This window comes from Coloeus monedula, assembly GCF_965178545.1.
Source record: "Coloeus monedula genome assembly, chromosome: 23".
Taxonomy (NCBI): domain Eukaryota; kingdom Metazoa; phylum Chordata; class Aves; order Passeriformes; family Corvidae; genus Coloeus; species Coloeus monedula.
Genome location: NC_138803.1, coordinates 2,340,373 through 2,357,010, shown reverse-complemented (window position 1 = coordinate 2,357,010; position 16,638 = coordinate 2,340,373). Strand labels below are relative to the sequence as shown.

Sequence of the window (16,638 nt, the reverse complement as noted above, 5' to 3'; positions counted from 1 at the left end):
TTAAAATGGTGATGGTGGTCAAGCACTGGAACAGGTTGCCCAGAGAGGCTGTGAAGCCTCCATCTTTGGAGCTATTCAAAAGTCAACTGTCCTGAGCAGCATGCTGCAGTTGGCCCTGCTTTGGGCAGGAAGCTGTGACTAGACCAGCTCCAGAGGTACCTTCCGCAACATCACCTTCTGTGATGCTGTCATGCCATCCTTCTGGCTGGGGACAGCAAGGCTGAAAGCAGCAGAGGCATTCGCAGAGGATATGGGACACACTGGGGAGGACATTGGACAGGAGTGGCTGCTGGCCCAGGAGTGCTGTCACGCTCCTGCACTGAGGCAGCAGGGGCAGCTCGAGCTGGGGGTGCCAGGGTGATGTGAACCACACAGAAACCCAGCAGAGATGGCCCTGGGCTGCTGGGGAGGGACAGGCCTGTGCAGCCATCTCAGTGCCCCCTTCACCCCTGGTTCATCTGATGTCTTCAGGGTGCTCTAAGCTGGTCCTGAGAGACCCTGGGGAAATGCTGGGATAAGCAGGCAGGCTCTGGGCTGGAGGGGTCAGGCCAAGGGCAGATGGCCATCGTTAGAGGCAAAAGATGACTTTGGAAACTTGTCCCCTGTGGGTGCTCCGGGGTGTTTTTGCAGGAAGCACAGTGGTTGCATGCCCCACTGCTGTACCTGGCCCATGTGGTTGGGCTGGGAGAGAAGGGTGATCCAGCCTGGTTCTGGGGGGGTGTGCAGCATTGCTGGTGGTGCTGAGTGTGTGCCCTGCAGTGGGATCACACCTCCCTCCCTCCCTCCCCAGCGCCAGTGCGTGCAGTACGCGCTGAAGGCTCGCCCGCTGCGCCGCTACATCCCCAAGAACCCCTACCAGTACCAGATCTGGTACGTGGTCACCTCCTCCTACTTCGAGTACCTCATGTTCTTCCTGATCCTGCTGAACACCATCTGCCTGGGCATGCAGGTAATGGCACAGGGTGGTGGAGGGGTGTCTGGAAGTGCACAGGCTGCCTCAGCCCAGTGATCCCCAAGGGAACCTCCTGATAGGAGGTACTTGCTTATGGTGTGATAGGGGCAAAATGGGACTGGTGGTGATGCCTTTTCCTGGTCTTAAAATCAAGAGTCAGACATGGTTAGAAGGGAAAAAGGGATTTTACCTTGGTATTTATTTTAAGGATCCTTAGGTGCACCACATCCAGGTCGAATGCACCTCAATGCACACTGCAATGCACCCCCAAAAGATCTGGTATCACATTATAGGTGTTACTAATCAGCAGATCTATCAAAGATTCCCCAGTGAGAGGCTCGAGTGAGCCTCGCTCCCCAAGGAGCCTTCCCCTGGATGGTTCTATCTTGGTTTACAGAATGTGTTCTGGAGAGGACCTTGGGGTCTGGGGCACACTGATCCCTAGCTATGAAGCTTCTAAAATGTTTAGTCTCTTAGCTTGACAAACAAGGCCAAGAATGTAGGCAAAAAGCACCAGGAATACAGAAGTTATAAAAAGTATAACAGGGGTATAAAAGGCAAAAAATCATCGTGGCATCAGTGGGATGTGGGGACCCCAGAGAAGGGCCTGTAGGGGGGAAATCTCCTTTTTGCTGAGCCATAGGCCTGTCTGTGGGAGGGGGATCTGCATCCAGCACACACCTCTGAGCTCACAATGGAGGCTGGATCTGCCATCAGCTGATGGCTCCTTCTGCCTTACCCTCAGCATTACAACCAGTCTGCAGAAATGAACCACGTCTCAGACATCCTCAACGTGGCCTTCACCATCCTCTTCACCCTGGAGATGGTCCTCAAGCTCATGGCCTTTAAAGTCAAGGTGAGAGAAGAGCATGAGTGGCATGGAAAGTAGGCCAGGCCAGGGGATCCATTTATCCTGCATTTGGTGTCTCTTGAGGACAAGCACCCCTAGCCCTGCAGCTCCAGAAAACTTCTCCTTGTGAGACCTTTAGGGACCCCCATGTGCAGGACCTTGGAGTTTCTGGGGGGACTGCTGCTTGTCAGGGCTACCCTTGCTAGCCAAATCCCACCCAGTCCAGCTGGCCATTATTCCCATCTTCAGGGTCACTAGTGGGGTCAGCTTTAGCCATCCTGACCCACCCTCCTCATTCCCCTCCACTGCAAGACAGGACCAAATAACCGAGCAGAGGGTGCCAGGTCTGGCTACCATCCCTTCCTCTGAGGGTCACAGTCACTGAAGAACCTTCTGTACCCCTTCCTCTGGGCTCCAGCATCTGTCTCCTCCTTGACTTACATGCTTGCATGTTCACTCTTCTCTGGCTCCTCCCTGACAGGGCTACTTCGGAGACCCCTGGAATGTCTTTGACTTCCTCATAGTGATTGGCAGCATCATCGATGTCATCCTCAGTGAGATTGACGTAAGTGCCGGGGGGCTCAGGTCCCCACCCGAGGCTGCACTGTAGCACCTGCCCTGGGACGAGGCAGCAGTGCTGGGATGGTGTCCAGCTCTGCAGGGGGATGGTGTCCTCTCCTCTCTCCCTGCTCTGCTTGGTTCTGAGGAGGGACAAGCCAGGATCAGCACCTGGCATGAGTGCATGGAGAGCACAGCTGTGGCCCTTGGAGCATTGAAGCCCTATTCAAACATCCCCAACTGCCCAGCATGTCACATTGCCCCCTCCCCTCTGGTCTCCTGAATCTGTAGGCACTGCAGTCCTGTGGAAAGCAGTTGCTCAGGACTGTAAGCAGCAGGCTGTGTGCCAGCCCCTGCCCCACTCACTCTGTGCATGCCTGGATCCACACATCCAGCCTGAGATCAGTGCAGGTGCGAGTAAAAGGGTTCCCACAGCTCGCTGTCCCCACAGGAACGATCAGACACATCAGATTTCAGACATTTGCTTTGTGTGTGTCCCTTTACACAGTGGCCTGTACACATACCCACACCGGTGGTGTCTGTGTGCCTGTGTGAGCTGCAGACATCCCTGCAGGAGCTCTGCACTGTGTAACCCGTGGGGCTGGTGCCTCAGGCAGTGCCTGCATGGTGAGTGCTCTGCTGGGAGCATTTTCAAAGCCGTGCTAGGAAGCCAGCATGCCCCTGCCTTCCACAGCACGGGGACATGCACACCTATGTCTGGCCCTGAAAATGCCCCCCTGCTGTGGGAGGCGTGTGCTTCCTTCAGCAGCCCTGACGGCAGCTCCAGGAGCAGCTGTAGAATGGGGCAGATGATGGATTAACCCTCTCCAGTGACTTGGCAGTGCCTCCTCAAAGGGGCAGGGCTTGCCAGCTGTGCTGCACTTCAGGGCTGGGTCTGGCACTGCTGCTGCCTCTGCCACCCCTGCACAGGGTCACCTTCAGATGTTCCCTGTGCAGGAAGGTGAGGCCCTTGGGAGCAGTCACCTTCTTCTCTGTAGGGTGGTCCAGGTGTCACAGAGCTGGGATGAGCAAAAACCATCCACCTTCCTCTCCTGTGAGAGCCCTGTGTCCCTCTGCACAGTCCTGCCCATCAGGACAGCCATCCTCTGGGCTTCTCAGCCTTCATGGGCTCCCAGATTTCATGCAAGTGCCAACAGCTTTCATCTGTCATCGGCTCCTCCTCATCCTTGCCCATCAGCTCTCTGCACCTGTGACTTGGTTTCCTGCCGGGCCTCCTTCCCCAGCCTGCTGCCACTCAGAGCTGAAGTTCAAGGCGTGCTCCAGGCCCTGGACTGGGCAGTGGTTTTCAGTCCCTCTGGAGCAAGAGACCACTTGGCACGGGTACCAAAATCCTGCTGTCCTTGGCTGAGCATCTGTGGGGATGCCCAGGACACAGATCACAGGCACTGGGAGGGGTCTGGTGCCCTGACTGGGCTGGCAAGGACTGACCCAGGTACTGTGCTCTGTGTGCTGCGGCACTGTTGACAGCAGCAGGGCTGTGCAGAAGGCCAGGCAGAATTTTGGGAATGTTCTATGTGGCCTGAGCTTCCTAGATCCTTTCTGCTGGGTCTGTGTGCAGGAGCACTAAGGGCACTGGTCTCCTTCCCCAGTCCCCCAAGATCTTCAGGGACCCCTGTCACAGCCAGCCCTGCTCTGGCAGTGTTCATCTCTGTCCCCTCAGGGCTGTCTTACCTTCCCTAATGTGCTGTCTTCTCATTTCCCACATCTCTCCCAGCACTGCCAAGTGTTTCTCAGCCATCTGGGATGTGCAGGGGGTTGTGATTAGGATTAGGAGGCATGGAGAGAGGGGGTGGGGGTGGGGGCAACCTCACCTTCCCTTCTGAAAAGTCTCCTTCCTGCTGAGAGGTCAGTACATGGTGGGTCTGTCACCTCTCGTCCCCAGGAGCTGTTTGCAGCCATTGCACCCATCACACATCCATCCCCTGGGGGGCTGCAGTCTCTCCTCTCCTCTCTCCTCTCCCCTCTCCTCTCTCCTCTTCTCTCCCAGATCCTCATGGCTCTTCAGTCCCCATCTGAGTTCCCCAGATCCCCGGGGGTATTGGGAGGTCTGAGGGAAGCAGGGATGGGGGCCCCACTGGCAGTGCTACCCCAGGCTCTGAAATGTGGGAGACTGGAGTGCTCCTGCTGCTGTGCTGCTCCTGTCACTGCCCTGGAAGCTCAGCCCCTGGCAAGGGCCAACCCCTACACCTACCCACCCCCCAGTTGCTGGCTGGGACCCCAAGAATGAGCCTGGGCTGAGCAGGGGGCACAGGGGCTGGAGTCAGGGGTTGGTGTTGAGCCCCCTGCCCCAGAGTATCCCGGGCAGAGAGGAGTGTGTCTCTGACTGGCTTTGAGGAGCCCCAGGGGGTTTGCCTGCTGCCCACCCCTGGCACTGCCAGGCTGGGTGGCAAACCTGCACCAGTTTCACCTTGGTGTCCAAGCTGCCATGCTGGGAGCAGCCCGGCTGGCTGCAGAGGAGGCCAGCTGCCTCCAGATCCCTGGGCCTGACCATGGGAGGCAGCAGAATTCCTGAGGGTTGGCCCAGCTGTCCTGGGCACAGCCCTGCCCCTTTGAGGGTGTGTCACAGCAGGCACAGCGGTGGGTGAGCCCCTCATGGTCTGTGTGTTTCCTTGCTCACCCAGATGCTGCCTCTGCCTACCAGCAGTCACATCACCTTGTCCCTGGGCCCAAGGGATGAAGGGCCTCTGCCTGCCCTTTGCTGTTCCCCTCCTCTCCAATTTCCATCTTGTGTAACCACCCCTCCCTCCCTGTCCTTCCTGCCTCTCTTGTGCTGACTCTCTTGTTCTCTTGACAGACTATTCTTGCACCCAGTGGCGGATTGTACTGCCTCGGTGGAGGCTGTGATGGCACTGTAAATATCAGCTGCATGTGCCTGCCGTGCTCCCCGCTCCTCTCTGCCTGTGGCCAGCGTTTGCATGTGCCCTGCATGTCCCTGAGGCACACCAGAGCCAGCTGTTCTCACTGGGGTGTAACTCTGCCCTCGCTGAGAGGGATTTGGGGTGACACCCCACCCACACAGACCCCCCTTCCCACCCTGAGAGGTGCAAGGCTGTTCCCCAGCCCTCCTGGGCCCATCTGAAAGCCCAGCCCTGCCCTTCACCATCCCATCCCCTGGAAGTGCCATATTGGAGGACCTCTCCAGCTGTAGGGGGCAGGAAAGCTGGCCTTGGTCCTCCTGCCCATCACCCTGGCTGCCTAAAGCCTGGAGGGATGCAGCCTCTGACAGCCAGAGAAATGGCTAAAGGGGTGATCCCTGCACTGTGCCTTCCCCCAGAGCTGGCTGTGTCCCCTGGGTGCAGCCCAATGTCCTGGAGGGCTGAGTGAGCCAAACCCTGCACCGGTGGCCAAAGATCACCAAGGGGGTGCAGTGGCAATGGGGTGTCCTGAGTTGGTCTGAAAATGTGGAGGGAGCTGACTGCAGGGATATGCCAGAGCCTCTTCCCAGGGCCCTGGTGCTGGGAACTGCAGGGTGCAAGGTGGTCTACACAGGACACTGCCCAGATCCCAGTGGTGGGGATGTGGTGCCCTGGGGCTGATGGGATGTTCATGACCACTGCACTCACTGGATGGGCACGAGGCACCGGGAGAGTGACAGGCAAAAGAAAGAGGTGGGAGAGGAGATGGAGTTGTTCAGTGCAGCCCTGGGAACTCAGAAGTGTGATGCTGAGGAAAGCAGAGCTGCTGGGAGGGGCATTTACAGCTGGATTTTGTTGCCCTGAAATAGCTGGGAGTGGGTGGCCTGAGTGATGGGAGTGAGAGGGATCCAGTGGCAGCAGTAAGCCCTGGGAGGCTAAGGGGGCAGTGGGAAAAGCATCCCAAGCAGTGCCAGAGTCCAGACAGACAGTGCCAGGAGGGTCTGTGCCAGGAGGGCTGCTGGTGGCAGAGACTGTGGCTGAGGCTGTGCCATGCTGGAGCTCTCAAGGGCACAGGTGACCAAGCCCCCAGCATCTCCAACCACCACTGTTAGGTGCTCCCAGACAAAACCTGCTCCTTCCAGGCCAGGAGCCATGCCTCATGGCTCACCTCCTGCCTGCCCACTCTGCCCTGAACCCCTGGGAACATGGCTGTTCCCCCTTCAAGGGGGATACCCACAGAGAGGAGGCATCACTGCATGGCCAGGTGACGCTGGGCAGCACCCCCCAGAGACTCCTCTCTTCAGTCCCTCCTTTGGTTAAAGTCCTGCTGGAACATTCTCAAAACAGCCCTTCTCTGCTTAAACAGCTGTCATTACCCCCTCCTGTGCCTGGTGCCCACCCTACACCTCACCCTGCAAATACAGGATGTGCTGGGCAACAGCCTGGTGGGATTCAGCCTGTGTGTGGTGGCCCTGTGGCCCTCACAGCTCTCCCAGTCCCCGTGTGGCAGCATGTCTTCCTTCCTGCGTTATCCCAGTGTCAAAGGTGTGACCATGGGGCCCTGGGGAGATGAGATCCCTGGGAAGGCTGGGGGGAGAAGTGCCAGGAGGAAAAGCACCAGCACATCTTCCTTGCAGTCTGATCCTGTGTGTAGGCAAGGGCTGTGGGCACCGTGACTGGTGCCTGGGGGTGGGGTCTCCTTACCCTTGCCTGGGGGTGGGGTCTCCTTACCCTTCCTCACCCCAGGACCTGGACCCCCCTGCCTCAAAAGCCTGGAGGCTTCAGCACTCCCTGTCCTGCAGCTGCTGTGCTCTGCCTGCAGGACTCTGATGACAACTCCCGCGTCTCCATCACTTTTTTCCGGCTCTTCCGGGTGATGCGTCTGGTGAAGCTGCTGAGCCGGGGTGAAGGTGTCAGGACCCTCCTGTGGACCTTCATCAAGTCCTTTCAGGTGTGTCAGGAGCAGTGCTCCTCTCCCAAACACACACAGGCCCGGGGCTGGCAGCAGTGGCTGGTCCTCAGGCTGGTAGCACGAGCAGCCTGTCCTCAGCAGGCAGGGCAGAAAGCTCCAGCACTGGCAGGCTGCTGACCTCAGATTGGGCCGGGGGCTTGTGGTGTGTAGAACATTGCCCATGTGGGGGAAAGGTGTATGGGACTCCCTGGCTGACAGCACTGTGTGTCAGAGCTGGGCCAGGTGCTGGCAGGACCTGCCTGGGCCCATTTGTCCTGGTCCCAGCTGGCTAGGATCTGCAGGTGGGTACCTCAGGGCACGCTGCAGCATCAGCTCACATCCCTGACCTGGGCAGTTCCCTCAGCCCTGGGCAGCCCTGGGGTGTGCTGAGCCTCTGTCCAGCCAGCGAGACCCCGTGGGGGCTGCCATCAGCCTCCCATGAACCCCAGAGAAGGGGCCAGCAGGAGGGTGGTGAGAGGAGCAGGTAAGCTGTCCCTCCCCACACAGGGACCTCGATGCTGGCCTCCTGCAGCACCTCCAGAGCTGAGCCCTGTCCCTGGGTTGTGTCTCACACAAGCCGTGGTCCTTTTGTCGTAGGCTCTGCCGTACGTGGCCCTGCTGATTGTGATGCTTTTCTTCATCTATGCTGTGATTGGGATGCAGGTGAGGGGCACAGGGGCAGGGGGGTGGGAATTGGTCTTCATCAGGTGCCCTGAGCCTGATGGCACCTGGGGAGGTGGGACAGGGAGGGACTGGTTCCTCTGCCAGGCCTTCTCTGGGATTTTGCACATGATGGGACCTGTTTACCCTGGTCTGCAAGGATGTTTGCCACCCCAGCAGCCGCCCATCCCTGGGTTTTAGCCAGGGCAGCTGAGGCACATGGCAAAGAGCGCTTGGGGAGTCAGTGGCATGGCCCAGACACACAGGCACCAGTGCTCGTGCTGGCTCAGGAGACCTTGTCTCCTTGGCCCAGATGAAGTGCAGTTGTAGTCAGGGGTGTTTTCAGAACTGGCAGGAATGTCCAAGTAGCTTCTAAGCCCCAGAGCTCCCACACCCCAATCTCAATCTCTTTTGGGCATGCCCAAAGCCAAATAAACAAGAGGAAGGGGAGCTCAGGCACCAGAGGTGCTCTGGAGGGTGGTTGGTGCCTTAGAAGGGATGGCACCCTGGAGACCTCTCACTGGGACTTACAGATGTTTGGGAAGATTGCCATGGTGGATGGGACCCAGATCAACCGAAACAACAACTTCCAGACCTTTCCACAAGCTGTGCTGCTGCTCTTCAGGTCAGTCTTGTCCTGTTGTGTGAGCAGCTCCAAAGGGAGCCGGGCTCTGAGCCTGTGGGAATGCCCAGCTGGGAGTGAGGGAGCACCAGCATTGCAGTAGCTGATTTCTTTTTTGTCCCACAGAAAGGTCTCCTGCAGCAGTGGGAGCGTTTCAGGAGAGGCCGTGGGTTAACCCGGTGTGGCTGGGCTGCCGGAGAGAGGGGCATTTTGGGGCTGCTATTCTGAATATTTCCTTCCCAGACTGGATTTTAATTTGTGAATTGTGAGGAAACTCATGGGAAGCAGGAGCTCAGCCCAAGGCTTTTCTTGGCTCCAGATGCTTCACTTGGAAGCTTTCAGTGGCCCTACAGCAGCAAGCCCAGAATCCTGACTGCTCCTTTCCCAGCAGCTTCCCATTCCCCTGTGCACTGGACCGGCCTCAGGCCTCCCTGCATGCCCAGCTCCTGCCCAGGACAGGCAGGGACCAGCAGCTGTCCCCTCTTCCCAGGTGTGCAACCGGCGAGGCCTGGCAGGAGATCCTGCTGGACTGCAGCTACGGCCGGCGCTGTGACCCAGAGTCGGACTATGCCGAGGGCGAGGAGTACACCTGTGGCACTGGCTTTGCCTACTTCTATTTCATCAGCTTCTACATGCTCTGTGCCTTCCTGGTACGCTGGCTCCCACAGGGCCCCTCTGGCACCCCCGTTAACAAGAACAGGCTGTTGTTGGCTGTGTGTCCCATGGGGTGAGCCCCCAGCCCACCTACCCAGCCATGCTGGAAACTGGCACTGCACTCCTGGGGGACCCAGAAGCTCCTTTTAGTTTCTTCCCACAGCCTCCGTGTGCTGCCTTCCAGATGTTTGTGTTGGCCTTTGCCAGGGTGGAGAGGGACAAGATGCTGATGTGCCTGTCCTTTCACAAGCCCTGCTTGAGCAGGGGGTTCCTCTCTGCATGGGAAGACCCTCCCTCAGCATCCCCTGATTCCAGGAGGTCCCAAGCCCCTTCTGCTCCAGAACACATCCTCCCATGTTTTCGTGCTGCTGCCTGGGTCTCTCTCCCCTAACTGGGTCCTTCCCATCCATTCCTCTGCCCTCAGATCATTAACCTCTTCGTGGCTGTCATCATGGACAACTTTGACTACCTGACACGGGACTGGTCCATCCTCGGGCCGCATCACCTGGATGAGTTCAAACGGATCTGGGCTGAGTACGACCCCGAGGCCAAGTGAGTGTCAGTGGGTGAGCAAGGAGAGGGTGTTCCATGGAGTGGGAAACCTGCATGGCAGGGTAGGCTGTGGCACTGCCTGCAAGTTAGGTTCCAGCATCTCAGAGGTGGATGTGGGCTTGCCAGAGTTGGTCCAGATCTGATAAAAGCCATCGGGATATTTGGGAACATAAGACTTTCAGTTTTCTCTTCATCCAGCTGTGGTGAGGCCGCCAGCTCTTCCCCTGCCACTGCACACTTCTCCCTCCTCCCTGGAGCCAAAGGGAGCAGCTGCTTTCCCCAGGGGGAGCACAGGGAAGAGCAGGGATTTGCCCAGTGCAGAAGCACGGGGGAGATCCCAGGGATGAGCTCCCAGAGCACCTCCCCAGGCCATCGTTAAGCAGGTCTGCTGAGCTGGTGTGTTCCCTCTGCAGGGGCAGAATCAAACACTTGGATGTGGTGACTCTGCTGAGGCGTATCCAACCTCCCCTGGGCTTTGGGAAGTTCTGCCCACACCGTGTAGCTTGTAAGGTAAGAGCCAAGAGGGTGACAAGGTGTGTGAGCACAGGGACACCTTCCCCAAGCTGTCACTGTGTCCTCGCGGGAGGCTGAGAGTGACACTCAGCCAGCTTCCCAGTGCCATGGCTTACACTCTGCCCTGACCTCTCCTTTTTCGTGAAGGGGTGTATTCGGGGGGCAAGGAGAGGTGCTGCTGATGTGGTTCAGGCTCCTGAAGACCAGAACTTACCTGTGCTCACCTCCTGCCTCAAAGGTGTGGCACTGAAGGGCTGGCTCTGCCCGCAACGCTCCGTGCAGGGGACTGCCAGGCCTCACCTGTGCAGCTGGTGCAGGAGGGCAGTGCAGGGCCTGAGCGTGTGGCCATGTCAGCTGGGCTGCAGAGCTTGTTTCCAAGAGCTGATGGTGCTTAGGGAGCAGGAAACCCCAACGTTCTTGGCAGAAATACACTTTTCCTGGCTCAGCTCCTTCTGAACAAATCCAGGGCGTGTGTGAGGCTCGTGTGTAACATGCATGGGCAGGAGCTCAGGCACTGGTGCCACCCCTCCTGGTTTTGGGCAAAGACGTCGGGAAATTTGATCCCCAGATTCCTCACGGCAGCCTGGAACGTGTTTTGGAGTGGGGAGCACAAAACAAAATGACTCCTGTCTCTCTGGAAGCAGCTGGGGGGATTCAGCCTGCAGAAAGAGGGGGCTCAGAGGGGACCTTCTTGCTGTCTACAGCTCCCTGACAGGAGGCTGCAGCCAAGTGGGAGTCGGTCTCTACTCTCAAGTAACAAGTGACAGTACAAGAGGAAACAGTCTCAAGTTGCAGGATGAGAGGTTTAGGATGGATACCAGGGAAAATTTTTTCACGGAAAGATTGGTTAGGCTCTGGGACAGGCGGTCTAGGGCAGTCGTGGGTCACCCTGGAGGGATTTAAAAGCTGTGTGGGTGTGGCACTTGTGTACATGGTGTTTCTGGTGGCCTTGGCAGTGCTGGGGGAACCTGATGATCTTACAGATCTTTTCCAACCTAAATTCTGTGATTCTGTCCACCTGGGGCTGCAGCAGGCTGCTGGGCTCCATGAAGCTGTCGACCTGGCCAAACAACAATTGTGTGATTCCATGATTTTCTCCCATGGCACCCATGCCCCTGTAGATTATTTCCCCTGGCTCTACCCATCCCTTGCCCTGGTTCAGCTGGCTGGGACAAGGGATGTCCCTGCCTCTGGCAGTTGTGGTAGCAGGGGTGGTGCAAAGCCCCTGAGCCAGGGCAGGTAAGGCTGGGAGAGCTCCATGCCCTGAGCAGAGCCTCTGGCCAAGACAGGCCCTGAGTCTGGGGGCTGCCAGCCTGCTCTGCCGCCTGGGGTCACAGGTGCTGCTTTGCTGTGCAGCGTCTGGTGTGCATGAACATGCCCCTGAACAGCGACGGCACCGTCACCTTCAACGCCACCCTCTTTGCGCTGGTGAGGACGGCCCTCAAGATCAAGACAGAAGGTAAGCAGTGATCTTGTCTGCCTCTACAGCCTGACAGGGACCTTCCTCGTGGTGCCGGGTGCGGGTTCCATACCCCTGGCCAGGGATCTCAGGGCACTTGTCCGTGGGATCGGAGCCTCTGGACAAGCCCTCAGCTCTGTGTTCATTGCCCATCTCTTGGCACCAGAGCCCTGGGTGTGGGCGTTGCACTGCTCAGGCTGAGCCTGGAGGATGGTTTTAGCTGAAGGCCCACGTGTTGCAGCTCTTAGGAGTGAACCAGTGCCACTGTGAACAGCTTGGGAGTGGGGCTGCTCCAGCTCCTATCCTCTGAACTGAGCTGTGCTGGGGAGGAGTTGCTTTCACCCCTTCCTTGCCAGCAGCACAGTTTGCTGAGCCTTGCTGTGGGAAGGTGTCCCACCAGCTTGTTCCTGCGCCTGTGGGCTGTGCCTGTGCCCTGTGCAGCTCTGGGCTGTGGCAGGAGCCGAGGCCAGGTGAGCTGCTAGGATCAGCATCTTCCAGCAGTGTGGCATGGTGCATCCCTCTGGCTGGGGTGGGAACATGGCAGCCTGGGAGAAGCACAGGAGATCTTGGGGATAGACTGGGATTTCAGGAATGATGAACCCTGTGGGAGCATCAAAGGAGAGGTCAAAATCTGTCAAGTATTTTGGCTAAAATCAAAGCCTCTGTCTTACTAAGCTCATTTTTGTTGGGTGGGGAGACAGAGGAGCTGTCACACCCTCGAGGAGGTTGGCCAGGTGTTCACATGCTTTGTCTTCACTCCTGTTCACATCCCTGGGAATGAACTGCTCTGTCCTGCTCGCTTTCCTCACAGGTAATTTTGAACAGGCCAATGAGGAGCTCAGAGCTATTATCAAAAAAATCTGGAAGCGAACGAGTATGAAGCTTTTGGACCAGGTTATCCCACCTATTGGAGGTATGTCACCAGGTGGCACTTCCCAGAGGGACAGAGCCACTCCTGGTCAGAGTCTCGCTGCTCCAGCCACTTGGGGTCTTGTGACAGGCAGAATCATCATGTTGGTTTCCTCCCTCCAGATGATGAGGTGACAGTGGGCAAATTCTATGCTACTTTCCTGATCCAAGAGCATTTCAGAAAGTTCATGAAGCGCCAGGAGGAATATTACGGGTACCGGCCCAAGAAAAACCCTGTGGAGATCCAGGTTGGTGTGTGGGTGGTGCCAGAGGGGTGATTCCTCCTGGAGGCAGGCAAGGAATTCTGCAGGTCAGGGAAGAGGCTCCCCCAGCCTGGGGAAGTCCAGGGTGACTCAGAGAGTGGCAGAGACCTCTGTGCCTCAGGCCTCTGGAAGTGAGGTGGCCCCAAGTAAACCAGCACTGAACCGGCCATGAGACCCCAGCGCTGAGCGTGACCTCAGTGTCCAGGGTGCAGGTGGCTCAGAAAGCAGAGGAGGGTTTTGACTCTCTGCTCCACTGACTCCAGTTGTAGAGAGGGCGTGGCAGGATCTGGTGCCTCACCAAGGAGTTTTCAGACCTGGAAACTCCCACCACAGACAATTGTCTGTGCCAAATGCTGCCCATCCAAGCCCTTACCCACCTGCTCTGCTCCAATCCCAGGGCCTTCTCCCTCTTCTCCCCTTAGCAGTGTCCGGATAGCTCCGTGTGCCTGGTGGTCTCTGTTCTCTCAGCCTCGTGGAGCATCAGGTGGAGGGGAGTCAATGTGGCTGGCTTTGAGTGGGACCACAGAGACGCCTGCACAGCAGGCCTGAGGGGTGCTGGTGGGGGATTTCTGTGCCTGGCCAGAAGGATGGGATGCCCCTAGACTCTCCTGACTTTATAGGGAGGAAATCACCTGTAGAGATAAAAGACCAGGCCCCAAAGGTGCAAAGCAAGGAAAAGAGCCAGGTCCCAGATCAGGACAGAGGCCCAGCCTGCCCTCGGCTGTCACCAGCCTGACCCTCTGCCAGGCTGCCCCTGGCATTCCCTTTTGTGGGACAGCCTGAGCCCAGAAGCTGTGGGGCAGCTGTGGGACAGCCTGAGCCCAGAAGCACTTCCACCAAGCACAGAGCCAGCTGCAGGGTGTGAGCCCTGGCCTGTCCTTGGTAGGACACCTGGCAAGGTGAGCAGGCCTTGTCATGTTTCCTTTTCCCAAGACCAAGGTGAGAGGGGTGGTGGGGCACAGCCATATCAGCCCTGCCTTCCTGCCCCCTCCAGGCTGGGCTGAGGAGCATTGAAGAAGAAGCTGCTCCTGAAATCCATCGGGCCATTTCTGGGGACTTGACTGCTGAGGAGGAGCTGGAAAGAGCCATGGTGGAGGCTGCCATGGAGGAAGGGATATACAGGGTGAGTTCAGCCCTCAGGGTGGTTTGGTAGTCCCACCCAGCCCTGATTTCAGAGTGGTGCTGGTGGGTCAGCTTGGCTACTAGCACTGGGGGGCAGTCTGCAAGGATGATCAGCACCTCTTTCTGTGAGCATCAGGACATCCTGGTTGTGTCATCTTGGGCAAGCTGCTCTCTGCCTCAGTTTCCCCTCTGTGAAAGGACCCAGCCCATGTGCCTGGCAGAGTTGTGCTGGATGTTTACCTGCTGGTTTGGAGGTTCCCACTCACACCTTCTGCCAGGCTAAGGCAGGACAGCTCTGGTGTCACAGGAGCTGATTCACTGCCCACTCCCTGGGAGTCTCAGACACAGCCTGGGCAGCTGTGGAGTTGCAGAGTTGCACCTCCTTCTGTGTCCAGAGGTGCCACCACCTCAGGCTGTCCCACAGAGGTGACAGGATTTGTCATGGGCTGGCTTATCCCAGTGCTGTTGCATGGCCATCGACCCTCAGTGCCTCAGTTTTCCCACCTGGGCAATGAGGCTTTTGGGTCTGCAAGGCCTGAGCAGAGCAATTGCTGTTCTGACATGGGAATGGTCCCAGAGCAGCCTGGAGCTCCAGGCTTCCCCTGATGCCCTCCCTGTTGGTTGCAGAGGACAGGTGGCTTGTTTGGCCAGGTCGACAGCTTCATGGAGCCCAGCAGCCCGCTGCAGCCCCAGGTGGCCAGCCAGAGGCCCCTGCAGTTCACTGAGGTGGGCAGTGAGGATCTCGACTCTCCCGTGTTCCTTGATGACTTCCCCCAGGAAGGCAACACCAACATCAACAATGCCAACAGCAGCAGCTGGCTGGAGGGGTAAGGGCGGTCAGCCTCAGTGCATGGGCAAAGAGGGGCAGTGCTGGCCATGCCACACTGCCCTGGGCTGTCCTGGCAGCTGGCTGCACCCTGGCCTACCCAGGGGCTCCCATCCCATCACCCCTTCATCTCAGTGCCATGAGGATGGAGGTGGACAGCAGGGCTCCAGGGACTGCAGGAACCATCCCTCCCCCTTACCTGCCAATGTCTGAGGGCCAAGGCCCAGGCTGGGGCCACCAGCACGTGCCTGGGCACAGGCAGAAGGGACAAAGATTACCAGTGTGCTTAGTTCTGTTTCTTGGGGTCTCCACCCTGTTCATCCATTCCAGTTGTCCCTACAGGTCTGTCCCCCCAGGGTGGAGAAGGTGGGGAGGGCTGCACCCCCAGGGGGAGCTGGGCTCAGTGTGTGGGCCCTGCTCAGGCTGACCCACCTGCCTGCCCTTGCCAGGGTGCAGATTGAGGATGAGGTGCTGAGGAAGACGGTACCAGCAGCACGCAGGCGCCCAGCGTGGGGTGAGTCTGGCTTCATTGTTCTTCTGCAGGACTGGGACCAGCCCAGGGGCCAGGGCAGGGGGAAGGGTCTGATGTGGATGGGTGGAAGGAGGAGATGCAGGCCCCAGTAAGCTGGAGGTTTGCTGAGAGCACTGAGCACAGCAGGACCTCTCTGGAGAGCTCCAGGAGACTCTTCTCCTCCTTCTACCCTTTGGGGAGATGGAACACGGAGGCAGGGCCTCAGGCTGGGGGAGCACTGGCCATCCCAGGGCAGCAGGGCCACAAGACCTCCTCAGACAGGGACTTTGGGTGCTGCTGAACTTCTAAATCCCTTGTTTCCCCCAGTCTAGCGAGCCCATTCCCATCTCCGGCAGTGGTGTCCTTGCTCTTGTACCCATCTAATGTCCCTACCTTTCCCTCCCACAGAGCACATCCGCCCCATACCCATGGAGAGGCTGAGCAGGAGGCGAGGGGCCACATCTGGGGGTCCCTCATCACCAGGGCCACTCCTCCCCCAGCAGGTAAAAGGGTCAATGCATGTCCAGAGGGGATGTGTAATGTGGGGGACACGGGTGAACCTGCCTCCCATCCTGGGAAAGGCTGTCACAGCTGTGCTGGGATGGAGCCACACTCTAGGGCTCACTGTGTGAATCCAGCCTTGCCAGAGCTTTTCTCTTGGATCAGCCTGGAGATGGAGCTGGGCTCCCACCCCACTGCTGTAGCAGTCCTGGGGAGCTCCTGGAAGCTGGAACAGCTGCAAGCACATTCCTCTGGCTCCCCATCAGCCTCCAGAGCCAGGGCAGGCAGAAGGGGTGCATCGGATTTGCCCCCATGCTCCCTTTGCTGGGCACAGTGCCTCATGCCCAGCACGTGCCAGGGCAGGGGGCTGGGGCTGGTTCCCAGCTCTCTGTTCACATGGCCCTGCTGGTCCCATTTTGGGGGTGCCCTGGACCCAGGAGCTCCAGCAGGATGGCATTGCCTGTCCAGGCCCTGGACAGGGACAGGGGACAGAACCTACAGCCCCCACACTAACGTGGGAGAGATCTTCCCTGGGCAGTGTCCCAGCCCAGGTTGCAGCTCTGTGCTACTCTCACCCAGCTGCCCACAGAGGATGGCACTGTGACAGGGACAGCATCCAGCTCAAGGTTCCAGCATGGAGAAACTGGTCAGCCAGGAACATCCTCCACCCCAGCCATCACCTTCCTCATTCAGGAGGTAAGGCAAGGGCACAGCCTGGCAGAGGGAACAGCAGGGATGAGACAGGAAGTTCCAGGGATACCATGCTTATGCCATGATGGGAGACTGGGGGGCAAAGCTTAGCTGCAAGGGCAAGCAGCAGGTATGTGCCAGCCCTGAGGGCAGAAGGAAGGAGAAGAGG

At 58.3% G+C, this 16,638-nt stretch overlaps 1 protein-coding gene across 1 annotated transcript in view; it reads left to right on the top strand.

Moving 5' to 3' along the window:
• The window catches only part of CACNA1S (calcium voltage-gated channel subunit alpha1 S), a 45,616-nt gene that overhangs the window by 28,441 nt on the left and 537 nt on the right, over window positions 1-16,638 (top strand). The window contains exons 26-43 of the mRNA XM_082296239.1: window positions 791-949; window positions 1,698-1,808; window positions 2,284-2,367; window positions 5,176-5,232; window positions 7,059-7,187; window positions 7,785-7,850; window positions 8,381-8,472; window positions 8,960-9,119; window positions 9,548-9,675; window positions 10,089-10,185; window positions 11,545-11,647; window positions 12,459-12,560; window positions 12,680-12,804; window positions 13,814-13,942; window positions 14,569-14,768; window positions 15,217-15,281; window positions 15,687-15,781; window positions 16,359-16,475. Of these exons, the coding sequence (XP_082152365.1) occupies window positions 791-949; window positions 1,698-1,808; window positions 2,284-2,367; window positions 5,176-5,232; window positions 7,059-7,187; window positions 7,785-7,850; window positions 8,381-8,472; window positions 8,960-9,119; window positions 9,548-9,675; window positions 10,089-10,185; window positions 11,545-11,647; window positions 12,459-12,560; window positions 12,680-12,804; window positions 13,814-13,942; window positions 14,569-14,768; window positions 15,217-15,281; window positions 15,687-15,781; window positions 16,359-16,475 (2,019 nt within the window). The remainder of the gene's footprint in view (window positions 1-790; window positions 950-1,697; window positions 1,809-2,283; window positions 2,368-5,175; window positions 5,233-7,058; window positions 7,188-7,784; window positions 7,851-8,380; window positions 8,473-8,959; window positions 9,120-9,547; window positions 9,676-10,088; window positions 10,186-11,544; window positions 11,648-12,458; window positions 12,561-12,679; window positions 12,805-13,813; window positions 13,943-14,568; window positions 14,769-15,216; window positions 15,282-15,686; window positions 15,782-16,358; window positions 16,476-16,638) is intronic.